The sequence below is a fragment of the Pararge aegeria genome, chromosome 25 (genome assembly GCF_905163445.1).
Source record: "Pararge aegeria chromosome 25, ilParAegt1.1, whole genome shotgun sequence".
In the NCBI taxonomy this organism is placed as follows: Eukaryota; Metazoa; Arthropoda; class Insecta; order Lepidoptera; family Nymphalidae; genus Pararge; species Pararge aegeria.
This window is the reverse complement of record NC_053204.1, coordinates 3,038,803-3,065,949: the sequence shown is the minus strand read 5'-3', so window position 1 is coordinate 3,065,949 and position 27,147 is coordinate 3,038,803. Positions and strand designations below refer to the sequence as shown.

Below are 27,147 nucleotides of genomic sequence, written 5' to 3'. Positions count from 1 at the left end.
AAACAAAAAAAAACACACAGTCGAATTGAGAACCTCCTCTTTTTTTAAGTCGGTTGAAAAACATTAACATTTTATCGTGCAAAGGAGGTTTTATCACTAAAGCTATATACCCAGACAACCCATGGCGAGAGAAAATCTAACAGAGTTGGTTGCGGCGGTTACATACTTTTAAAAACTTACTACTCAATAACTAAATTGGGGATAAATTGTCAAAGGTTGTCTGGGAGAGAGCGCTTTAGCGATAAGACCGCCTTTGCACACCTAAACTAGTTTTTTGTTGTATTTTGTTTTTGTGTGTGCAATAAAGAATTTAATAATAATAATAATAATTCTAATACTAAAAAGGGTTATGAAAACTCCGCGGTCGCTCATAAAATTACTAACCTAGTGATTAGGACTTCGGCTTCGCTTTCCGGGGGCCGAGTTCGAATCCCAGCACGCACCCCAAAAAAAAAAAAAAAAGTATCACGATGAATGAAAACATCGTGAGGAAACCTGCAACCTGAGAGTTCTCCATAATGTTCTCAAAGGTGTGTAGAGTCCACTTATCCGCACTGGGCCAGCGTGGTGGAATATGGCCTAAACCCTTCCCATTTTAGGTAATGAATGGGTCGATATGAGGAACGCTCAACTTAGTTGGCATGATCTGCTCTAGAGGATCAACATCTCACTGACACCGACCTTCGAAATCGCTCTTAATTTTGTCCCATATAAACTGCAAAAGATGATCAAATAACCTACATAATTTTCAAATATTTACCTAAGCGACGGTTTGTTTGAGTTTTTTTTTATAGCACCCGTTTTAATATAAAATGGGGTATCGATTTAGATCGGATATCATTCTCATCGCCACTTCCAAGATCTCAATATCGGTACAACATGAAGGTAATACATTTTTTTATTACATAAGTTTTTATATTAAAACATTCATAATAAGTGACTAAGACCCACGACGCTGCTAAGAGTCGTGGTTCTTGCCAATGAATTTATTTATTTATGCCTTATCCATGCCTTAACATAGTCATGGAGCCCTGTCAAGGCGTGGCAATAAGAAACAGTTTGACCATTAAAATTATTACAAATACACGATTTCAGGATTCTAATTAGTGTTAGTAGAAATATATATCAGATGTCAGAATAATTAAGGTTAAACTAAATGATGTTGAAAAAGAGCAAACTGCTGAGAATCTTGCCGGCTCTTCTTAGTGGAATCTGCTTTCCGGACCGGTGGTAGAGTCACTATAAACAGACTGACTTGACGTTTAATAACTCAGCCTACTTGATTTAAATAAATTTAGTTTTTTTTATTAGTGTAAAGTATGTTTAAAAAATAGAAATAAAAGAGATATTCGATATTAATGAATGATTTTTTTATATTTTCATAACGATATTTACATTAAAATGTTGTTTACATAATAAGTTTTGTAAGAAAAAATGGAGCTGCGCTATGCGTTACCACAGTAAATATATTTTAAGTTTAATTTACTGTGCTGCAGGTGACGCAGGTTATAATTTCTGTTTTTGTTTGTAGTCTGGTCTGGTGGGAGGCTTTAGCGTTCCGGTACGTTTCGTTTATTGTACAATCAAGTCTTTTATCTTAAATATTTCCAGGTTTTTGCTCTCATTCTTTCGGTCCTCGCGTTGGCTAATGGCAAGGGTTCAGGACCGTACCTCTATGAGAGACCAGAAGGGCGTGCGTTCTTCTTGCCTTCCGAGATTGTGGTATGTACTTTGTTTTGCCATTTTTTGTAATTTTTAATAGTAGCATCAGTAATGCTTTTTGTGACAGAGGTGATTCGGGGAAGTATAACCACCGCGCTATTTTCTGCATCCAAGCAGCGTCGCTGTGTTCCGGCCTTAATTAAATATAAATTTTGTATATTTTGTACTAATTTATATACTACGAAAACGCACACATCGCCATCTAGCCCCAAAGTAAGCGTAGCTTGTGTTATGGGTACTGAGATGACTGATGAATATTTTTATGAATAATATACATAAATACTTAAAATACACAGAAAAACATTCATGCTGGTGAAGTTTTGTTGTGTTTATAGGCTATAGTTTTCCACATACCATAAGGTGGGCCACCTGCTTGGTACGTTTATTTGTTTATTCAATGGACAATCAACAGGTTACAATAACTCTTATAAAACTCAAAAAAATATTAAAAAAACATAATAATGTTATGTTGTAGACCCACTTAGAGACTGCGAATAAAAAACTAGAATGTCAGTTAGAAAGAGAAAAAAACGATTTAGAAGAGAGACATGAGAGTATGCGCTGTAAGATCTATCAAGCTGTGACATAAACTAGCCGGATCTAGTGCCGCGAACTAAACCATACATTTTAGAGAAAAAAAAATTAATGCCGACAATGTATACTAAATAAATAAGTAAATAAATATACTACGACAATACACACATCGCCACCTAGCCCCAGAGTAAGCGTAGCTTGTGTTATGGGTACAAAGATAGCTGTTGAATATTGTTATGAATATAATACATAAATACTTATAATACATATAAACACCCAGACACTGAAAACATTCATGCTCATCACACAAACATTTTCCAGTTGTGGGAATCGAACCCACGGCCTTGGACTGAGAAAGCAGGGTCGCTGCAAACTGCGCCAATCGGCCGTCAAAACAAGCCGTAAAGAACAAAACTAGCTAAACTAAAACAAAAAAGAGCAAGGAAAAAAATACTCAGTTTAAACAATACAACAGTATTGCGATAGGAAGTGGTCCTTTAGTTTTTTTTTTAATTTAGGAAGACTATCCCCTATTGTGTCTATGTCAAGCACTTTATTAATGCTGTTATACAGAGTCAACATCCTATTAATATGTGGTGAGACCCCTAGATTTGTTTACGTTAATTACTATTTTTTTTTTAATCTGACACGGTTACACCATTTCTAAGTATATTCTTACTTCTGTCTTCCAGCGTGATCCTTCATCCTATACTAAAGGAATTTAATAACCAAGTCTTTAATCTGCGACTATTAATACCCTAACCCAACTGCTGGGCAGGATCAGCTCTAGCTATTTTAAGCCGTTTAAGCAAAAATATTTATGCCGCCCTTTGCACGTAATAAGCTTGAACATTGCTACAAGGTTTACGATAAAAGGACCCGAAATATTCAGGACTCTCAGAGCAGGCTAGATCGCGTTTGCTGGCATTCGAGAAACTATGCTGGCTCCTGAAAGCTAGGAGAGTCAGCTAGCCCACCTAATGTAGGATAAAGCTAGCAAGAGAGTAAGAAGAGTAACTTTACATTTGTAATTGTTGGCAGGTGGCCTAGACTCTCATAGTAAAGAGACTGCGGCGATAATTGGAGTATCTTGAAAGATAGCTCAAAACTAAGTTAAGCTAAGCTAAGACGTTTAAGCTTAAGCTCTTACTTATTTCAGAAACCTGTTCCAACACCTGCAATCGAAGTAAACCTTCAAGGCTCCGAGGCATCAGGTTCTGACTCCCTCCGAGAGTACGGCCCACCGAAGGTGCAGGAATTATCACAGAACTTGTTGAACCAAGGTTTACCCGATGTGACTATCGAACAAACCTTCGGCTTCTCATCTCAAAATGCTGAAAGTTACAGCCCAGGTGTTGCTGAGAAAGTGGAAATCTCTGAAGGTATTTTTATTTATTCTATTTTTTTTTAAATATATATGCTGGGTGGTGAAGGCAGATCAGAATACAGGTTGTTATTACCCTCTCATCTCCCCGCGGATATCGTAAGAGGCAATAAGTTCTAGACTATGATATACACTCGGAACACAGCCCAAATGCACTTTGGTGGGCTATCATCAAAATGAACCGCAATACGCATGTATTTTTTGTTTTGAAACCTAAATTGTTGATTCAAATCCTAAATGCAATGATTAATAAACAAAAATCATAATAACTTTTCTAAAATGTTTATTAAATCAGACAAAAAGGTATTAAACTCCTAATTTAACAAATGTTCATTTATGAATTTTACAAATTAGACCTTAAAATTACTTAAAATGATAACCGCCTGCATACGATCAGGCATGCTGTGGATAATGTTATGTTATGCTTTATGTGTATATTCACTGGTGGTGTTCACTATACTATCACAGCTTTTATAACTAAAATAACAACTACCTTTTCAGTAATAGCAGAGGTTATATCAACTGAACTGCCCACAACAGCGTCTCAACCCTCGTTAGATGACAACCCACCTATTTCCGCTGAGCTGCCAATCTTAGATTTTGAAGTAAAAGAAACAACAACTACCGCTAATGCTGACGACACTACAGAAATCATCAGCCAACTGAATCAGCTCACCCAAGAATCTAACGAGCAGTTGAATCAAAGAAACTCTCTAGCGTCTTTACTATACGTTAGTGAGCAATCGAATCAAGAAAACGCAGAATCTCAGACTACAGAACTTACTAACGGACAAAAGAATCAACAAAACTCAGAAGAATCATTGAAATACCAACAAGAATCTTCCACAGCAAGCGATGTACAGAAGGTTACAGCTACAGATTCTATAGGAAGTACACAAGTGCTGTTGGTTAATGCTGTACCGGCAAGCGAATCAGAGCAGAACGTTCCAGAACTACAAAACATTCCTGATATTATTGCTAGCTTGGAGAAGGAAATTTTAACTCAACAGGTAATTAATCTTGACTAATAGTAGTGAAAAAACTGTGCAATTGTCACTAGACCGTGGTCAGCTTTTGGTTTAGCATTATTTAAATTCCTTCCTGGTAACAGTCCTCTTGGAGGACAGATTGTCCTGGAGCGAGAAAATAGGAAGAGCTGACCCCACCTAAAGTGGGATAGAGCTTCGAAGAAGTCAGTTCTATTATAAGTAAATTTTGACAGTTACATACTACCTCACACTCGTTCGAGTAAACAATATTATGATGAACGAATTGTCCGTTCAAATTTCATTTATTTCAAGTAGACCTAATAATATAAGCACTTCCGGTAAGGAAGGCAGATTCTACCGAGAAAAAGCCCACAATCTATTTAGAAGTTGCTCTTTGTTTTCTAACAATGTACTATCTTGCGGGAGATGAAAACGGTGTAGTGTGTTTCCTAGTAACCTTTCTATGACATTAATTAATTGTTTAGTAGCCTCGCTGTGATTAATATGTTGTTGATGATGAAGGACGTGGTCCAATCACGAAAATGTTTGGTTAAGTTAGTTTTGTGACTGAATAAGTCCTTACTGTTAAAACTTGAAGTTGGTTAAGAAATAATTTAATCCTCTTTCATAATAAATTCTTGTAAATTTCAGGCTCAAGTCAACCAGGCAGTGAGCGAACTAGCTTCAGTTCAGGCTTTGGGACCAGTTCCTGAAGGTTTCCTGGAATATGGACCCCCAGGCTTCGTTGAATATGGCCCTCCTAAGGGAGACGATGTAAGAATTGTTAATTTTTTATTCTAACTTTGCCAAAATGTTGTAAACATGGATATATAAAGGAAAGAGAATCGAATTCTAGTTTTTTCGGGGGACCTATTTCGATCAGCGTGGTAAACTACGACCTCAAAGCTTCTCACTACTGTCACAGGTTGCCTGTATGAGATTGCTCGCTGCAATAAGGCTACTTTTGTTGCCTACAATTTTTTTTGTTTTTTTTTTTGTTTACTACTTCATTGTATATACATGCAATAAACGGCCGATTGGCGCAGTGGGCAGCGACCCTGCTTTCCGAGTCCAAGGCTGTGGGTTCGACTCCCACTGGAAAATGTTTGTGTGATGAACATGAATGTTTTTTAGTTTCTGGGTGTTTATATGTATATTATAAGTTTTTATGTATCCTATTCATAAAAATATTCATCAGTCATCTTAGTACCGATAACACAAGCTAAGCTTACTTTGGGGCTAAATGACGATGTGTGTATTGTCGTAAAAAAAAATACTATACATATACTATTTTTATGTTTGTGTGCAATAAAGTATTTCTTCTTCTTCTTTTTCTTCTCATTCTGAGAGACCTGCCCTGTACTGCGTCGTTATGTTTACGAGTTTATGATGATAACAATGATTATCTTTTCGTAAAATCTTACTATTTCTCTTACTATTATCTTACATATACTCTTACTTTGTAGGAAATATTGACGAACATTCAGAATATCGAATCAAATGAAACCCGCAGAAGACGGTTCTCGCCTAGACTAAGGTAAACAATCTGTTAGTTAAATATTTATTCATTGTCGGTTTACCCTGAAAAGGAAGTTTTTTTCATATTATCAAATAGATCTAATAGTGAGTAAAACGATCTGTGTCCAACCCGAGGCGTAGGTTTTAAGCCTCATATGCCGCGGCGCTAAATCCACCGGCCACCATGCCTTTCACACCGGAATACTGCTATGAGCCTTGGCACAAATAAAAAAAGCTTTACTTCCCCGGACGAGGTCTGTCACAAAAATCTCTAATACTAGGTGGGAGGGTCATTTGCTACAAAAATCCTGCATCGCGCTAGCGAAGTGTTCACGAAGTATGCCTATATATACAACTTTCAAAAATGAATGTTCGGACCTCGGTCCCCGAGCACGATCGGGTGATCGTGCTCGGGGACCGAGGCTCGGAGGAAGATCTTCCTATTGTTACGGTCGAACGTATCACCATAGCTCCCGTACAGTGGTGACCCCGACGTGATGTACGGTCTCCACATTACAGAACTAGATGGCGCTACATACTTTTTATACGACTGCGTGTATAGATGGTGAAAATCCATTGATACAGGAACTACTTCATCAGTCATCAGTTTAAAACACTACATGGTACCTACTGGTCTCCGCTAAGGCCAAGTGTGGACTTGAAGACTTCAAACGCCTTTTCGATCATTACGGAATCATACAGGTTTCCTCACGATGTGCTTCACCGTTTAAGCAAATGATTTGTGCTGGGCATGCAAGGAAACTTCTTACAAAGTGCCGCATTTACTATAAACCTGAGGCGCAAGTATAAAACCTCATATGCCCTTTATTACACCGGCAACCAAGCCCTTCAGACCGGACCACATTAATGCTACTAGGCGGCAGAAATAATCATGACCGTAGTACTTCCCCGGACGAGCTCTGACACGAAAAGCTTTAAAACTAAAAGATGTCATTATTTGAGGCTATAGGGCCGTCGCTCATTCATAACTCAACCTTTTCAAAGTCGATTCAACGCCAACCGATGAAACGTCAACGTAACATGATGCAAATAAAATCCATTTTACTCTGATGTTCAAATACTGTCATTCTCGAAAACGACTGCTCGACTTTGTGGGGGCAAATCTTGTTGAATGAATGAATGAATGAATGAATACACTTTTATTTTGCACCACATAGACATACAGAAAAATATGAAAATAATAATTGTTCTAAGTCGACAGATGAGATCGTAGTCAAGGCTAACTTGTAGTGGAATAAATATTTTTTTTAATTTTTATTTATGGTGTGAAAGAGTCATTCTTCGAATAGAATAGAAGTTTAGGCATAATTCACATGGAGCCTTATCGCCTTATCCGGCTTTAATATAACAGGTTATTCTTTCCTATTTTCAGAACCGCGAAGAAAAATAATTAATAATACATAAGAAGAACGAGAATAAAATATGAAATAAGGACCATCGATGGACATACAAGGATATTTCGGGAATGTATTATATTATATTTAAGGTTAAAAACTTAATGAATAAGAAAATGTAAAGGAAATAATGTATTAACGAATAAATGCAATTTAATTATAATCAAACGCTGAAGATTTATTTTAAAATTGTTGACCATTCATGAATTTCAATATATTGTTAACCAATCATGCAATATCGACGGGGTGTTATAGGTAAGTTTGAAGTGTTTGTGTGTATTGTTACGAGTATGTGTGTGTGTCTGTCTGTGGCATCGTAATTCCCGAACGCATGAACCGATTTTGATTTTTTTTCTTTCGTTTGAAAGGTGGATTAGTCGGGAGTGTTTTTTGCTATGTTTGATGATAATCGACCCAAGATGGCCGCCGCATATTTTTTCATTACTCCCCCCTCAATATGTGTATCAAATGAAAGGGCTTTACTAGTAGAATACACAAACATGACAAAGTTCAAATCCAAGATGGCCGCCACAACAAAATGGCGGTTTTTTTTTCACAATACCCTTAAGTATGAAATAATAGGGTTTGTATAATATAATATGTGAATAACGTACAGGATGATCACGTATTAAAAGTCGGGGGTTTTTAAATTTTACATTTATTTTAAAATATATTTTTATTAATTCAGCTTTACAATTATAAATACAGCACTTTTGACGAACTATCTGGCGCATCGTTGACCGGGTTCCGGGTTCGATTCCCAGCAGAGACGACGCCCGTGGTTAGTTATCCTACCGAAACAAGGACGTACCGCTAAGCAGTACGATATCTCGTAGAAATCGATTAGGGAAATGGCTTTAAAACACTTATAGCACTTTTTATTTCCGCAAGGAATATTGTGAAAAGAATAGCAACTTGTGATACTTAGTTTGGTGGATTGATTGCGATATTTCTGGTAAAGTAATAGGTTATTGAAAGAAAGAAAGAAATCATCGCAATCCTAAAATTCCCTATCCCGAAAAAATTATTCCTTCAAGATTATGAAAATGAAGCTTAATTTGCTATACTCCGCGAACAATGAATAATTGTTTAGTGAAACTTCACTTAACAATTATTCATTGTAAAGTCAACATCTCCTGAGGATGCTCCGGTTTCGAAGCGAAACGTGCGTAGAGGGTACATTGCCGAGGATCTGTTTGGTGTGGAGTATACGGATTAAAGTAATTATAAACTACACCATACAGATTCTCCTGCTGTTCGCGGATTATAGCAAATTAAGCTTAATTTTCATAATATATTATGGATTTCCGCAAAGTGACGCCTGCTTCTATCCATTATTCCTTCAAGATTTTTCATTTCATTTCTCGCGAGGCGTCAACAATCAAGAAAGTCATTTCAAGTTTGTTTTCAAGTGAAGGAAGTTTAAGGCGAACAAAGCTGAGAAAAACTCACGTTCCTTAACTAAGTGGACTGTTCCGTCTTCAATAAATATGCCGAGGTATTCATTTAGTTATACAGCGTGTAATCGAAATACGAAATACTGTTGAAGGATGCATAAGTATATTACGTAAGGAATCGCCCTGTGAAAATATTAAATAAAAAAAAACATATTTATATTTCCATAAAAACTAATCCAACCATTCTAAGTGTTGACAACCCTATTGAAGATAAAAGACCGACGCGCGTTCAGTACCTACGCTTAGCGACGCGTACCCAACAAAGTGACAAGAGTCACTTTATTTAAATTTTTCATGTGATGTAAGAACTGTTCCTGATTCCTTTCAGATAAAACTATGGCAGTTGCTTACTCCAAATTATTAGCGTTTTGTTTTCACAGATCAGCCTCAGAGACAGTAAATAATGTACCTCTAAAGCCGGTCAAGTAATATTTAGATTATCATTTACACGTTGTATATATTTAGGTCCTTCTCCAACCGCTAAAGTCCTGGTCAAAGTATTATATTATCTATATGTTATAATTGTTGTGATGCAAAGTTTCAAGTAACTGCATGATCTCAACGTATTTCATCTGGAATGCCTGGAATTAAATTTTTTTTTAATAACAATGTAGTTTTTCGGCAAAGACGTGCCGTGGCGTTCCAGTACGATGTCGCGTAGAAATTGAAGGGGTATGTGTTTTTTTCAACGAATGTAGCCCTTACCCTAGACTGCATCGTCACTTACCAACAGGTGAGATTGCAGTGAAGGACCGACTAGTTGAGGCAAATAAAAATATATATATAGATGTATTTAGTAAGCAATGATAGCCTAGTGAAGCGCCAATAGCCCAGTGTTTAGGACCTAGGACATCAGCTTCACATTCGGGGGACCGCGTTCGAATCGCAGCACGCACCAGTAAAGGAAAAGATCATGAGTTAACGAAAAGAGGAAAACAAGAAGGATTGGTGGACGTGGCGGACTACGGCCAACCTACCTTCTCATTGTGGGAAGCGAGAACCGTGCCCTGTAGTTGGCTGGTAATAAATAAATATACTACGACAATACACACATCGCCATCTAGCCTCAAATTAAACGTATGTGTTATGGGTATTTAGATGACCGTTGAATATTTTAATAAATAATAACTGTAACTGTGTGTTTATCTGTTATTATATAAATAACAGATAAACACCCAGACACTGAAAAACATTCATGTTCATCACACAAACATTTTCCAGTTGATTAGGGATATGGCTTTAAAACACTTATAGCACTTTTTATTTCCGCAAGGAATATTGTGAAAAGAATAGCAACTTGTGATACTTAGTTTGGTGGATTGATTGCGATACTTCTGGTAAAGTAATAGGTTATTGCAGTGAACGCAATCCTAAAATTCCCTATCCCAAAATTTTGATTCCTTCAAGATTATGAAAATTAAGCTTAATTTGCTATACTCCGCGAACAATGAATAACATTTTCCAGTTGTGGGAATCGAACCCACGGTTTGACTCAGAAAGCAGGGTCGCTGCCCACTGCGCCAATCGGCCGTCTACCGGCCTTTTATGTGTACCGGCCTGGTATGATGATATATGCTGTCCAAAATATTATGTTCCCAGGAATTTGTACATACTTACATTAAAAAATTTGTACAGCTCTTGCGATTTAGTCAATCCATTGTTACTCTTTCCCTCCCTTTTCGTGTTCATATTTTTATACCCAGATTTCTCAAAATACATATCTTTGTATTCCGGAATAGTTTTTATGTCGTTATACTTGTCCGCGTCAATCGTAACGCGTCTCCGGGGATTAGAATTAGGTTCAAAAGAATCAATAATATATTCTGATTTTCCCCCTTCGTTATTTCTTTTAGGGTTATATAAAGGTTTGTACGCGTAAAAGTTTTTTGGAGTATCAGAGTATTTCTGCAGGCTTTTCCCGACATTCTGCGAGTCGTCTTCGGGGAACCCAAAGTATCTTTGTGAGTTACTGTCTATAGGAATAGTGCTGGTATTTATTCTGAAAATTTAAATTTTTTTTATACTTTATTTTTGAAGTAAACTTCTTTAGGCGCGACTAGGGAGTAGCTCAGATTTTTTCTGACGGAAGTAACGCTTACGTCAGACGTCTGTTTAGTTTCCGCTATTTAAAAATAATAATTTGGATTGGTCCTAAAAAAGTATATGTCATATACGCTTCTTGACATATACGCCAGCTAGTGGCAAATATCAAAATCAATTAGGATTATTTATCTCCAATATTTTCAAACGGATCAATTGAATAGCAAAGTGAAAAAAAATTCAACAGTATAAAAAAAAAAAATTTAAATTGCAAAGGTTTTTGAAAATCTCTAAATATACTGCTCTAAATATATAGCTCATGGAAAGCGTTCGGAGACGATGACGCGAGCACCATGACTTTTGTTTACTTAAAAATTGCTCAACGCGATTGAAGTAAAACTTTTATTATTATAAATAAATTAAATAAATAAACTATGGGCCTCATAAGAAGGCTTAGAGTCACTCAGCGGGCGATGGAGAGAGCTATGCTCGGAGTATCTCTACGCGATCGAATCAGAAATATGGAGATTCGTAGAAAAACCAAAGTTACCGACATAGCTCAACGAGTCGCGAAGCTTAAGTGGCAATGGGCCGGGCACATAGTTCGGAGAAAGGATGGACGTTGGGGTCCCAAGGTGCTGGAATGGCAGCCCCGTACTGGTAAGCGCAGCGTTGGTCGACCCCCAACGAGGTGGACAGACGACATTAAGCGCGTCGCAGGTAGCCGCTCCCTACAAAAGACCTATGTCCAGCAGTGGACGTCTATCGGTTGATGTGATGATGATGATGATGAAAATAAATAAATATACTACGACAATACACACATCGCCATCTAGCCCCAAAGTAAGCGTACCTTGTGTTATGGGTACTAAGATAGCTGTTGAATATTTTTATGAATATAATACATATAAATACTTATAATATACAGACACTGAAAAATAATCATGTTCATCACACAAACATTTTCCAATTGTGGGAATCGAACCCAAGGCCTAGGACTCAGAAAGACTGCGCCAGTCGGCCGTCGTTATTATTTATTGATGAGAGAGTAAAATTTGAAAAATAGTCCATGCAGCCTGAACGCCTCTGACTTCCGGACAAACCAAAAAGCAAGGTTTTGTGGACCTCCTTGACGCAGCGGTTAAGCAAAACATTGTGAGGAAACCTGTCCCATATATATATTTATACAATAGAAATTTAAATAGGAAACAAAATGTGTAATGTATTGTCTCATACTCTACTCCATTTAAGTTTTTGTTTTTTATCATGACATTTCATCGAGTTTCCAAAAGCTTCACTTCAAAAAGTAGAATAGAAAGTAGGATACTCACATGGATACAGTATATAGTAGTAATAGGAAGATAATCATTTTCGATACAAGTAGGTTTTACTGTGAACTGATAGCACTATGTGATCCCAGATTACACCCTCGGGGGTATTTATACGGATTTATCTCATAAAAATGTTAATGAAACAATTATTTTTAGGATTGCCTACTTATGCGCTTGATTATTCTTTCAGGAATATATTACCGCGGCTATTGGGAATACATAGTAATATTATTAATGCGAAAATGTGTTTGTTTGTAATCTAGGTTTGACGCGACGAAAAAAACATAGACCCTCACTAAAAATTCGAAACAGGTGCCATTCAGTCCATTTAAAACAATAAATAATAAAATCAATACAATATATACATCGCCATCTAGCCCCAAAGTAAGCGTATGGGTTTTTTCTTATGTTTATAGACGAGCGCTTGATTTGAAGGTACTCATATTGTAAGTACTGGGGAAAATGGAAGCTGGAAGGGCATTCCAGATCCTTGCGGTGCGAATCAGAAACGAAGATGCGAAGCGCTTCGTACGCGTCCGCGGTATAACCACCACTTAGTGATCCAGATCCACAGAACCTTACGGTGCCTCGCGGTTCGATGGTAAAAAGGTGATGGGTACTAAAATAACTGATGAATATTTGTATGAATAACTAGATGTGCCCTGCGGCTCCGCCCTAGGGTTGCCAGACGGTCGGGAATTGGGGGGATTCTCCCGAATTTTTGTATGTCCTCCCGACTCCCGATAAAAAAATAATCTCCCGAAAAACAAGTTCGATAATTTTAAGTTCACATTTTCGTCAAACGAAACATGCAAACAACACGCAAAAAAAATGACAAATACTTGTGGCAAGAACAAAAACAATAAACATGCTCATTCGGTTCTTATCTTATGTGTCACAAATACCTACTATGTTTTTTTTTCTTATATCCACAGTGCAATGCAAAAATATGTTTGTTTACTTAATATATGATGTATAATTAATATTATTAACTTTTTTATTCCTCCCGACCAAAGCCCTAAAATCCCGAAAAATCGGTTATTGATCCCGATTCGATCTGGCAACCCTGCTCCTCCCGCGTTAATTCAAGGACGCAGAGTATTGCTTCATAGTCTATACCCACCTCAATAAATCAAATACCAAACGCACAGTTTTTCAATTGTACTGGAATTAAGAACAGTCATCATCATTATTTCGGCGGCCGATTGGCGACCCTGCGACCTGCTTATTCCTGCGCCGAGCTTTGCAGTATTCAGGCCTGAAGGGCGTGGTGGCCGGAGTAATTACAGGCACGTCCTCAGGTTGCGCGTGAAGTGGTCAGGCAACAAAAAAAACAGCAGCATAACTACTGCGTCGCGCCAGGAGAATTATAGGCGTCAATCGTTAACACAGGCGAAACTACATAATCTCCAGCACCGACGCAATGTTGCCTGTTTATCGGTTTTTTACCGGATATACTTCGGTGAGTGTGCTCAGGAACTTCACAATATTGTTCCTCCTTCCCCGTTCTACCACAGAACAGCGAGACACCGTGAGCGGTGGCATCCTTATCCTTGATATTCCATCAACACGCACGAAACGTTTTTTATCCACGTTTCTGATACGTGCCGCTAAGATGTGGAACGCCCTCCCGGCAACTGTGTTTCCTACCACGTATAATTTGAGTACCTTCAAGGCTAGAGTGAATAGGATTTTTCTCGGCAAGCGTGCTCCAACCTAGACCTCATCATTGCTTTCTAACAAGCATAATTGTCGTCAAGCGCTGGCCTATAGTTAATAAAAAAAAAAAAAAAAACTGCTCAAGAATTGGCTGTAAGTTTTATTCCCACAACGGGAAAATGTTTGTGTGATGAACATGAATGCTTTTCAGTGTCTGGGTATTTATGGATATTATAAGTAAATATGTATATTATTATTAATTAAAATATTCATCAGTCATCTTAGTAACCATAACACAAGCTACGTTTAATTTGGGGCTAGATGGCGATGTGTGTATAGTCGTAGTATATTTATTTACTTACTAGTTGTTGCCCGCGACTTCGTCTGCATTTGATTTTGTTTTTTGATGTGGCATTCAATTTAGTTGTAGTTCTAAAAAAATTAAAGTACATATTCAGTATCGCTAAGACTTAAATGAGGGGTTTGCTGCTGTCCGCTGAGGAGTTCTGGTCTCTATCTCCACCCACATTCAGATCTACACAAAGATTGGGCACAAACACATATTATAACCTCTATAGTACAAAAATAATTATTTAAATCGGTTATAATTTGTCGGAGTTATGGTGTAAAATCGTTAAACACTTTCATCCCCTCTCCCAAAGGAACCGAGCTTAATGTCGGGATAAAAAGTACCCTATATTACTTCTAACAATTCCAAGAATAAGTGTACAAAGTTTCATGAGGATCGGTTTAGTAGTTTTTGCGTGAAAGCGTAACAAACACACTTACATTGGCATTTATAATACTAGTAGGGATAGGGATTTTCTTTATGCCTATTTGCATAAAGAAATATTTGACTGACTCATTCCATTTGACAGTTGACAGTAATTATTTTACTTAGTTTATTTTTTTTGTAAACGTTTACCTTAAAATGGGGAAAATGGGAAAAGATTGTTTAAAAGTCAAAGTCAAAGTCAAAAATATCTTTATTCAAGTAGGCCCACAGGTGGTACTTTTGATGCGTACATAAGAACCACACGGTAGTGAGATGATGGCGATAACCACATTCGTAAACTTAAAACTAAAGCTACGAGGGTTCCAAACGCGTCCTGCTCTAAGAAGAAGCCCACAACAAACTTAGCCGGGTGTTTTTTTTTTTTTGTTATCACCATCTCACAATGTCATTTTAAATATTAGAAGAGCAACCTGGTTAGAGCAATAATTTACACCCAAGCTTTTTTATCGTTTACGTAGTCCTTTATACTATAATAGGACTTTTCTATAAGCTTACGTTTAATACAAACTTTGAACTTTTTAAGAGACATCTCCAAGATGACAATTGGTAGTTTATTGTAGAATTGTATGCAATTGTATGCAATTTTAGGTAGCAACATTTCGCGGGCGTGAAGTGAGAAGTGCGGTGGATGTGATGTTTCAACTGTTTTGGACACAATGTACTGCATGCAATAAAGCCTGAATGAGGGTTCAGTTTATTCTAAATTCTGTGACCTACACAAGGTTTCATTCCCATCTAGGCTACCTACGATATGTGTATTAAATAAACGCTCAAATTAGCTTTTACGTGATCTTCGATTGCGATAGCTTAATCTCCTCGACCTATTTATGAATCTGTATCTACTAGAAGTAGCTCCTTCACCTGAAACCTACATTATACTTACCTAAAAAAAAGAAAATACAAACATATCGAAAATAGAAAATACTATAAAAAGACAGGAATTAATTTATTACTTCTACGTGTATTAGAACAAGTAGGTTTATATAATGCTTTTCAGCACTATAGATACCTACTTGTCATTTTATTATAACTTTTTTTTTTTTAAATAAAGCCAAATTAATAAATTTCAGTTATCCGGTATTCAAATTTTAAAATTAGTAATTATTATGCTTATATGCTTCAGACTCTAGTCTTTCTGTGTGTGTCAATGAAATAAAGTTGCCAACCCTTTTAAAATTTCCCTAGACTACGGTAAAATTATAACGTGGAAAAAATATTTCTGCCTTAACTTTGAAACTTGTCTCCACTATTCCGTGACATAAATAAATCAAATATCTTTTATGAAAAAACTAGGAAATTATCCCAAGCAAACGACAAAGGCAAGGACGTATTGCCTTATTTCCGTACAATTGTGCTTTGCGAAGTAAAAATCTCCTGACAGGCGTGGACACTGGGCAAATCTGAGTGACATTGCGTATTAAAAATGAGTTTTTTTCTGGTTGCTGCAAATGAAGGTATTGTTTATGTCATGTTAATTGCATTATTAATAATTCCCGTAAACTCCAAGTTCTATCTTATTAAATAATATTATTTTTTTAAATATATATATTTTTTTAATATTCTAAGAAATCAAAGTTAAATTTGTATTTCTGTATTACAACATCCTTTGACAATTCTGCCAATCATGGTTCTTAATTACACCGTAAAAGAGTGTGACCATGCTGGCATCTGGCAAAAAATGCTTAGCCCCATTAGTTAACTTCAACATAACTCTAGTTTGAAATCTACCTCGTTAGTCTTGGGTAATGACTAACGAAATGACCCACACTTATTTCGAAATGAGCAAGAAACAACACTCTACAAAACAAAATATATTTACCCGATGTTTAAATTTTTTTTACTGCTATTATTTACAGCACCGCCAGACCAAGCAAATAGCCTACCTTATGGTAATCCTCATGTGCCTGTTATTACACCGGCACAAACCAGCCTCTAATTACATCGGGACAGCGGCAGAAATAAGCATGGTGGTAGTACTTCCGGACGAACTCTGTCACAAAAAGCTCTACTGCTACTATAATTCATGGCCTCCGCAATGCCTTAACGATAAACTTACAAAGTGCCAATATGCCAAGATTTTTTTTGTGTTTTATAATAATCTCGGGCACTTTATGAATATTAAGTTGACAACACCAATTTTAACGAACGTGCTGTAATGACAACACAACAGCACAACCAACTTCAGTTCGTTTATTCTGTGGTACTGTTTGGACTTCGGTTAGTCATTCTGTTTGGAGGGTGGTGTGTTAACTTTGTTTTGTTTACATTATTTTATAGACAATTTTATTCCTGTATTCCCGAATTTAACATTTTCAAAACCTTGTAATATAACGTGTGTTGTGTATTGCTGTGATATTTATTGATAAAACATAATCTCTGACTGTGACATGATTTAAATACGAAAAAGTTTTTTTTCTTGTGATTATTTTCGTTTTTTAACAAAATTTGTGTATCTTAAAACGTTTCAAGGTGTTTGGTGCGACAAAATCTGCACTTAACGGTGAGTTTCTGTGATGTTTTCTATTAAGTTTTACTTTTTAACTCTTACAAAACCAGTAACGTGAGGGGCAAGACGTTTTTGCCTTATTTGACTTTCATTGCAAAATTTTTTTTTGTCTCGGTAGTTGACCTCGTTAAAAGGTAAAATCTCGTATGAAATTACACATGAATTTAAATTTCGCCTGTTGGCGAACCCAAGTTACTTCTATAAAACTCGTTTTAGGGCAACCACCTGATTAATTAAACGTTTTTAAAGTACCTACATTAAACTTGAGGATAAACATGAAATAAATATATTGATTCACTTTGAATTTATGGCTGTTTGCCCTACAACTTTAGCCTTGAAAAAAAAACGAGAATTTGTGATGTATTTTGGCCAAAAACAATAACTTATATATTGCCTAAATTGTATAAATTCGAGACCTTGTAAATAAACATGGAATCATTTCGGTATAGTTAGTAGAAAAGTATTCAGTGTTTTATCATACTTAATACATTTAAAAGGTTCTTTTAATTGAAGTGCGACAAAACACTGCTTCTTCTTAATTCTTAACATTATACTACATTTATGTTATACACATTATAGTTACTGTGAGCAGGAGACAGCACATTGATAACTTAAGCGTTGATAGTAAACAACTATATTCAGAGATTTACTAGTCAGGTGTGTGTATGTACATATAGGTATCCTATGAGCTATGAAAGTTTATGTTAATGAACCTTTTGATACAGAGAAAATGTCTGATGCATGTTTGACAAACTAAATTGAGGGAAACAGAGTGGTTAAGTGGGGCCTCTACTAAGAACTCTTGTGTTTCTGCAATTGAACTAGTAAGCATAGTTTTTATATATTATATTGAATCAGTATTGTAGTATATATATAGGTATTTCAGTTTCGGGTGACTGCCGATTGGTACAGTAGGCAGTGACCATGCTTTCTGAGTCAAGGCTGGGGCTCGATTCCCACAACTGGAATATGTTTGTGTGATGAACATGAATGTTTTTCAGTGTCTGGGTGTTTTTTTTGTATATTATAAGTATTTATGTATATTATTCCTAAAAATATTCAACAATCATCTTATTAATGATAACGCAAGCCATGCTTACTTTGGGCTAGATGGCGATGTGTGTATTGTCATAGAATATTTATATTTATTTAAGTAATGAAATATTTGTCTACTGAGTAAAAACAAACAGCGGCCCAGGACCGTGTATTGTGGAACTCCCTACAAAAGACCTATGTCCAGCAGTGGACGTCGATTGGTTGACATGATGATGATGATGATGAGTAGTGAACTAATCCACACCAGCCACTGTGGTAGACTACAGCCCAAACCCTTCTGATTCATGGGTTGATAATATGTATATATATATATATGTTATATACAGTCAAGTGTATACATTTAAGAAGAACTTATGTGGTACTTTTTTACTTTGTTGTTTAATAAAGTGAATTAAGTGGGTATGTTGAAATATTGTATGACAAAGTCAGTTCGAGTCAAGCTACCTAGCTAATACATATTGTTATTGCGAACTCTCTAGTTTTATTTATTTTCTTAAACATATTAGTGGCGACGTGTGGAGAAAATTATACAAAATGGATAAAAAAGCAATAAGATTTGAAGAATACAACCCGGACTCGTCAAATTGGGACAGTTATATAGATCGATTGAAGTTTTGTTTCGAGGCGAATAGCGTCATTGTAGATAATGTTAAACGCGCTAACTTTTTTACAGTTTGTGGTTCGCGGGTGTACGACACTTTACTTGCTTTAATTACGCCGAGAAAGGCTACTGAAGTGACTTTTGCGGAAATAGAAACTCTTCTCGGTAAACACTATAGCCCGAAGCCTAACGAAATATCGATGTCGTTTAAGTTTTACAAACGCGATCAAAAACGTAGTGAGTCTGTATCGGACTTTATAGCTGATGTGAGAAAACTTAGTTCGAAATGTAACTTTACCGATTTAGAAAGAATGTTGCGCGACAAACTCGTGTGCGGGATGAGTGATAGTAGATTACAATACGAACTTTTGAAAAAGGACAACTTAAGATATCAAGACGTGGTGGATGCTATGTTGGCATCCGAGAGCGCGGGGCGCGACGTGCGCATGATTCACGCCACCGCCAGCAACAGCAGCGGCGCGACCGCCGACGCAGCTACGCCCGCTCCAGAAGCTGGCGAGCCGATGGACGTTAACGCGGTGCAACCAACGCCGTCGCGCATGTGCTATCGATGTGGAAGCCGGCATCCCGGGGAGTGCCGATTTTTAAACGCGATTTGCCGATATTGCAAGAAACGCGGTCACATTGAAAAAATTTGTATAAAGAAAAATAAGACGAATAACAAGAGAGACATCAACTTAACAGAGGAAGATGATCATTTAAACGGTATATATAGCATACGGAGTACAGCACGGGTCCCTCCCTACGAAGTGGAGGTTATAATAGCAGACGTGCGCGTTCGTATGCAAGTAGATACAGGTGCCAGTTTCTCTCTTGTTAACGAGCGCACATGGAACGTGCTCGACAAACGCCTCCCGCGCGACTCTCTACAACCGGTGCAGTTGTCTCTGCGTACGTGGAACGAGACTCCAGTCAAACTTCTAGGACAGGCTACTGTATCGGTCCGTTTTAAGGATATCGTTCAAGTTCTGAACGTCATAGTGGCTAAAGGCACCGGGCCAAACTTGCTTGGCCGAGATTGGTTATCACCACTCAAAATAACTATGAATATAAATTTTGTTGCTAATGGTGATCTTGTACAGATGGAAAAAGTAATAGCCAATCACGGAGAAGTGTTCAGGGATGGCCTTGGTACTTACAAAGGTAATCCAGTAGCTATTCATGTTAAATCAGGCGCAAACCCAAGATTTCTTAAGGCTCGCCCAGTGCCATATGCGCTTCGAGAACGAGTGGAGAAGGAAATAGACCGGCTAGAGCGAGAAGGAGTATTGCGAGCAGTTTCGTTTTCGGAATGGGCTACCCCGGTGGTCCCTATAGTAAAAAAGTCTGGGGAAATAAGATTGTGCGGAGACTACCGCAGTACAGTCAATGAGGCAACTGAGTCCGATACGTATCCAATGCCAACGGCTAATGAAGTTTTTGCAACGGTGGCCGGTGGAAAATTCTTTACAACTCTTGACTTAGATCGAGCTTATACACAAGTCATTGTAGACGACAATACATCAAAGCTGCTCACTTTAAATACATGTAAGGGTCTGTACACTGTGCACAGACTGGCATTTGGTGTAAAGGCATGCCCAGGAATTTTCCAACGATTAATGACGTCGTTACTAGCTGGTATACCAGGAGTTGCAGTTTTGATCGACGATATTATCATCTGTGGGCGTACAATGTTAGAAATGCACGAGAGGCTAGACGTCGTACTTGAAAGAATCGAAAAAGCTGGACTTCGTTTAAACAAAAATAAATGCAAGTTCGCTAAAGAGAGGGTGGAATTTTTAGGATTTGTTATTGATTCGGAAGGCATACATCCGGCACCGAGTAAGGTGGAATCAATAGTAAACACTCCAGCCCCTAAAAACAAAAAAGAGTTACAAGCATTTCTTGGGCTTTATAACTTCTATGAGCGATTCATACAAAACAAAGCGACTATACTTGAGCCTTTACATCGATTATTGGATACTGAACAGGATTGGAAATGGACGAAGGTAGAACAAAATGCATTTGAGACAGCGAAAAGGTTACTTACATTTGACGTGACTTTGATACATTACGACGTAAACAAGCCCGTAATACTCACGTGTGATAGTTCTGAGTACGGAGTGGGAGCTGTATTGTCTCATGAGATGGAAGATGGTACAGATCGCCCAGTTGCAATGGCATCTAGAACGTTACATTCGCATGAAAGGCGTTACTCTCAACTTGATAAAGAGGCCGCGTCGATTATGTTTGGGATTACCAAATTTCATAACTACCTGATGGCGAGACGTTTTCGTATAATCACGGATCACTAGCCACTGCTCGGGATTTTTGACCCCAATAAACCTATGCCCAACATGCTCTCACCTCGGTTGACTAGAATTGCTATTGCACTTACTTCACATAACTATGAAATAACATACAAACCTGGACCAAAGATTGGTAGTGCGGATAGCCTAAGTAGATGGCCACAACCGGTTCCAGAACAGCCTGAACAGCAATTTTGCGACATTTTGCTAATGGCTGAAACATCTGAAGACTTTCCCTATGATGCAGAACACATAGCTTCAGCGACAAGACAAGACAAAACCTTGTGTCAAGTGGTACACTATATTCAGCGCGGGTGGCCTGCAAAAGTAAAAGATAGAGAATTACGACCGTTTTGGTTACACCGGTTAGAGTTGTCGTTGCAAAATGACTGTATACTCCTTGGTTGCAGGGTAGTAGTGCCAAGATCCTTTAGACAACAGGTATTACAAGTTTTACACAAATCACATACAGGAATAGTACAAACTAAAGCAGTAGCGCGAAGCTATGTGTGGTGGCCAGGGCTCAATGAAGATGTCGAATCGTTAATCGGCAGTTGCACAAAGTGCTTAGAAAACCGACATATGCCGCCAAAGACGAGTCATGAATGGATTACACCAGCAAGACCATGGTCAAGACTCCACATTGATTTTGCTGGACCGTTTCATAGCAAGTATTTTTTAATAATTGTTGACGCACACTCAAGATGGCCTGAACTATATATGGTTAACAACACAACGTCAGCTACAGTGATAAGACTTTTGAGATCAGCTTTTGCAACACACGGGTTGTGTGAAATGTTGGTGTCTGATAACGGCACTTCTTTTGTATCGAGCGAAATGCAGAAGTTCTTGAAGGCTAATAATATTCGGCATGTGACTACTGCACCCTACCACCCCGCTACTAATGGGTTAGCGGAGCGGATGGTACAGACAATAAAAGATAAGCTAAAGAAAATGGACTCCTTATCATGGGAGGTTAGAATTCCTAATTTATTGTTGGCGCTTAGAAGTACGCCATGCACAACAACCAACAAAAGCCCTGCCGAATTGTTAATGAAGAGGCGTCTACGAACACTTTTAGATACTCTGCATCCAGATAACCTGCAAAATAAGAAGACAGAGAAACAGATAAGCAACAATAACCAAAAGAAGCCACGACAGACTAATGTAAGTCAACAGATAATGTACAGAAATTATAGCAATATGGGGCCAAGATGGCTACCAGGTATCATAAACGAAAAAATAGGTCCATCGAGCTACAAGATTGAAACCAATGATGGTGTGATTGTTAATCGACATATTGATCAATTAATTAAAAAAACAGCGGCAACAACTCAGACAGAAGAAAAAGAGGAAAATAATGGAACTCCAGTGCCCAACCAAGGAACTGAAGAAACTGATGAGAACATGAATGAGGACTTAAATGAGGGAAAAGAAGGAAGTAGTCAAGGATCTGAGGCAATAATTACCATACCAGATTCTTCTCAATGGGCTGAAATGTTAGGGATTCCTTCTACCTCGGAAAGGACAGGCAAAATCAAAAATAAATGTAGTATGTGTTCTAAGTCACCGTACCAGAGACCTTAAGTGACTTAATAATTATCAAAATTGGGGATTATACTTGAATTAGTTATTTGATTTATATTCGCTTTAAGTTTGGTTTGTATTCTGTTGGTTGATTAGATTTAGTTTATTTTTAGAAGTATATATATTCTTTGGTTATTGTAAAATCATTCTTTTTGGGGAGGTATGTTATATACAGTCAAGTGTATACATTTAAGAAGAACTTATGTGGTACTTTTTTACTTTGTTGTTTAATAAAGTGAATTAAGTGGGTATGTTGAAATATTGTATGACAAAGTCAGTTCGAGTCAAGCTACCTAGCTAATACATATTGTTATTGCGAACTCTCTAGTTTTATTTATGTTCTTAAACATATTAATATATATACATATTATCAACCCATGAATCATCATACCGGAGATTCACTGAAAGTTTCATTGAAATTGGTTGAGTTGTTTCAGAGCCTATACGGAACATACCCACACACTTTCGCTTTTATATGTATAGATGGTTTTCCTGTAAGAGCTATGTAGCTATAAGACAACCGAATTGTATATGCTGTTTTGTTGTATTAACCTTCAGTTTTATATACTTTTTGTGGTGTACAACAAAAGTATATACATTTATTCATGATATATATATATATATATATATATAGAGTAAGATATGCAATTGTGTATTCACCACACTCCCGCCATTGTTGCTAAGCCAATTAAACTTACCCCATGAAACCCAAACACTATATATGAATTAGCTAATTAGGGGTCCAGGTGATGTGGAGATTTTATTGTGGTTATGCAAATCTCGTGTAATCCCTACTAATATTATAAATGTCACTGTAAGTTTGTTCGTTACACTTTCACGCAAAAACTACTTAACCGATCCTCATGAAACTTTGTACACATATTCTTGGAAGTGTTAGAAGTAATATAGGATACTTTTTATCCCGACGTTGAGCTCGCTTCCTTTGCGAGAGGGCATGAAAGTGTTTGAATATTTTACACAGTAACTCTGACAAATTAGAACCAATTTAAATAATTATTTTTGTACTTCAGAGTTATAATTTCGCCCAAACTTCGTGTAGATCTGAATGTGGTTGGAAATAGAGGACAGAACTCCTCAGCTGCAGCAGCAAACCCCTCATTTAAGGCTTAGCGATACTGAATATTTAATTTTTTTTTAGAACTGCAACTAAATTGAATGCCACATCAAAAAACGAAATCAAACGCAGAAGAAGTCGTGGGCAACAGCTATTAGTTCAATTTATATTATTGTGTTACCCATTTATGATCAAATCAGAAATGAGGAGATCCTTATCAGAGTTACCAATATAACTCACTTACTAAGTCATGAAACTGAAAAAGTAATGAAGCATGAAGAAGTGCTGAGATTGTTGTCACAATGAACTAACCAGGGGGTTTTGATGTTATTAACTCAACTATTAGCCATATACGGCAGATCAAAATATAATTGTCAACACAACTCCCCTTCCTGCCAGATACAATATGAGGCGATTATGGGAATATAACAGATTACAGGCAGCAGAATCCTCTGTACTACTACTGCAATTTACTGTGATCACCAAACCTGTCTACGCAGTGTGATGATTACAGGCATACCCTACGGTTTGGAGAGGCCTTTGGTCAGTGGACTGTTGTTTGACGGCCGATTGGCGCAGTGGGCAGGCAGCGAGCCTGCTTTCTGAGTTCAAGGCCGTGGGTTCGAATCCCACGACTGGGAAATGTTTGTGTGATGAACAAGAATGTTTTCAGTGGCTGGGTGTTTTTCTATATATTATAAGTATTTATGTATATTGTTCATAAAAATATTAACATAACACAAGCTACGCTTCCTTTGGGGCTGGATGGCGATGGGTGTATTGTGTATTTATTAATTATTTATTAAATGTAATAATCGAAAGCTCCGATTTAAAAAAAAGTTGTACTAGACTTTGTATGATTCTGCTGCAACCTGTAGTTAACGCGGGTAAAACTGCGGGGTACAGCGAGTCTTTTACTAAGGGTACTGAACGGTATAATGACCTCTATCGTCTAATGTGAATATTAGACTGAGAGTAGATGATATAGAGTAACAAGTGCTAAATTACTGTTGCAGCCATTATGAATGCTCATTCGTTGTTTAGGCGGACTACAAACTGAGAGACCACCTCTCTGGCGTTGGTGAGCGCTTATTTATTTCAATTGTTTATAATTATTTAATTATATCAGCATATCTATCACTATCTCCTCTCTATTTTTTATATCTCTGTAACTACTTTTTTTTTGTTTGGTGTACAATAAAAGTGTATTCTTTCATTCATTCATTAGGTTCACCAACAGTTCATATCACTGTAACTAACAAAATTATAGTGTTAAGCCAATTACTGGCAAATCAGCATGTGATCTGAAATACAAGTGCTACATACATAAAAAAAAATATACTAGGGCAATACACACATTGCACATCTAGCCCCAAAGTAAGTGGAGCTTGTGTAATAGGTACTAAGGTGACTGATGAATATTTTTATAAATAAGATACAAATAAATACTTATAATATACAGACAGATTAAGACCCAGACACTGACAAACATTCATGTTCATCACATAAACATTTTCCAGTTGTGGGAACCGAACCCACCGCCTTGGAATCAGAAAGAAAGGTAGCTGCCCACTAGATGGCCGAGGGGCGCAGTGGGCAGCGACCCTGCTTTCTGAGTCCAAGGCCGTGGGTTCGATTCCCACTACTGGAAAATGTTTGTGTGATGAGCATGCATGTTTTCCAGTGTCTGGGTGTTTATCTGTATGTTATAAGTATTTATGTGTATTATATTCATAAAAAAAATATTCATCAGCTATCTCAGTACCCATAACACAAGTTACGCTTTCTTTGGAGTATATTTATTATTATTATTATTATCACTAGGCCAATCGCTTGTCACTTCTGGTTCGCAAGTCTAAGTACCACATACAAAAGTACCTATTAAAAGTATTACACGGGAATACGTATATATGGGAAAAGTGGCGGTAATTCTACCAACAAGAACATCCAAGTAATGTTGAAGGAAGGCAGGCGGTCGTACCCCACGTAAAGTGGGATAATGCCTTAGTAGTGTTTGTAGAGATTTTTTTTGGCAACTAATTTGGGAACTAGGTGAGAATCCAGTCGAAGGCTAACTTTTAGTGAAATAAAAAAATAAATGTGTTCCTTTTGTGCCCTACGAAGTATCGCTCTGTATATAGGCGATCAGATCGGCCATCTTGTTCCGCGAGTTATTACTTAAATACAAAATTGGGGAATATACCTTCACTAATTTTGTTTTGTAGTCATAACCTAACAGACGAGGTTATTTTTATTTATATTTTATTTCCTCGTTTAAAATTTCCGGCAGTCTGCAGGCAGCCTTCTACGAACACTTGACACAAACGTACGTAATGTAGCTACAGTTAACATGTGTGAAATTAGGACGGCTCACAGGATGCTGGGTCAGTTATTACTTATCTTAGAACACAGTTTCCGTGGCCAATTTCGGCCACAGTGGTCAAAACCTCCAGAGAAAGACTTTCCAACTACGCGGTATGCTATAAATAAATAAATATGTAATAACGACATACACGTACAGACATCCAGCCCTTTTTTTTTTCCCCACTTAAACCCCACGGTGTTCCAACATGTCGCCTGGTAGCAGGGCCACGGGAACGCTTTCGCACAAAACCGCGACCAAAAGACATCCAGCCCTAAATTTAGCGTAGCTTCTGTTATAGGTAATAAGATAACCGATAAATAATGTACATAAATACCGGAGCGGTAATAGCGTATTGGGTAGTAGCTCGACTTCACTTTTAGGTAGCCGAGTTCGAATCCCAGTGAGCCAATCTAAATTTTATAAGTTTGTGCGTTTTAAGTAATAAAATATCATTTGCTTCAACTTTGAAGAAACCTGTATGCCTGAGAGATCTACATAATCTTCTCAAAGGTGTGTGGAGTCCACCAATACGCACTGGGCCAGCGTGGTGGACTACGGGCAGAGACGACGATCCATGCAACTGGGTCTAAATATCGACAAATTCAAAATATTATCGTGGTATGTATCGGTTATTATTTTGGCGGAGTTATGGTGTAAAATCGTCAAACACTTTCATCCCCTCTTCCAAAGGAACCGAGCTTAATGTTGGGATAAAAAGCATCCTATATTACTTCTAACACTTCCAAGAATATGTGTACAAAATTTCATTAGGATCGGTTAAGTTAAGTAGTATTTGCGTGAAA

At 37.4% G+C, this 27,147-nt stretch overlaps 3 protein-coding genes across 3 annotated transcripts in view; all 3 read left to right on the top strand.

Moving 5' to 3' along the window:
- The first annotated feature begins 879 nt into the window (after positions 1-879).
- Positions 880-6,170, top strand: LOC120634726. Its single transcript, XM_039905501.1, has 6 exons — positions 880-885; positions 1,612-1,722; positions 3,416-3,638; positions 4,181-4,653; positions 5,293-5,403; positions 6,096-6,170. Exons 1-6 carry the CDS (start codon positions 880-882, stop codon positions 6,168-6,170), a joined length of 999 nt encoding a protein of 332 aa, XP_039761435.1.
- Positions 6,171-17,052: 10,882 nt separating this feature from the next.
- Positions 17,053-27,147, top strand: part of LOC120634907 — a 127,812-nt gene continuing 117,717 nt past the window's right edge. Inside the window, exon 1 of the mRNA XM_039905786.1 lies at positions 17,053-17,345. The gene's annotated coding sequence lies outside the window, so the exon portion shown is untranslated. The remainder of the gene's footprint in view (positions 17,346-27,147) is intronic.
- Positions 18,942-21,323, top strand: LOC120634725 (uncharacterized protein K02A2.6-like). The gene has a single exon (XM_039905500.1). The coding sequence runs from the start codon at positions 18,942-18,944 to the stop codon at positions 21,321-21,323; it is 2,382 nt and encodes a 793-aa protein (XP_039761434.1).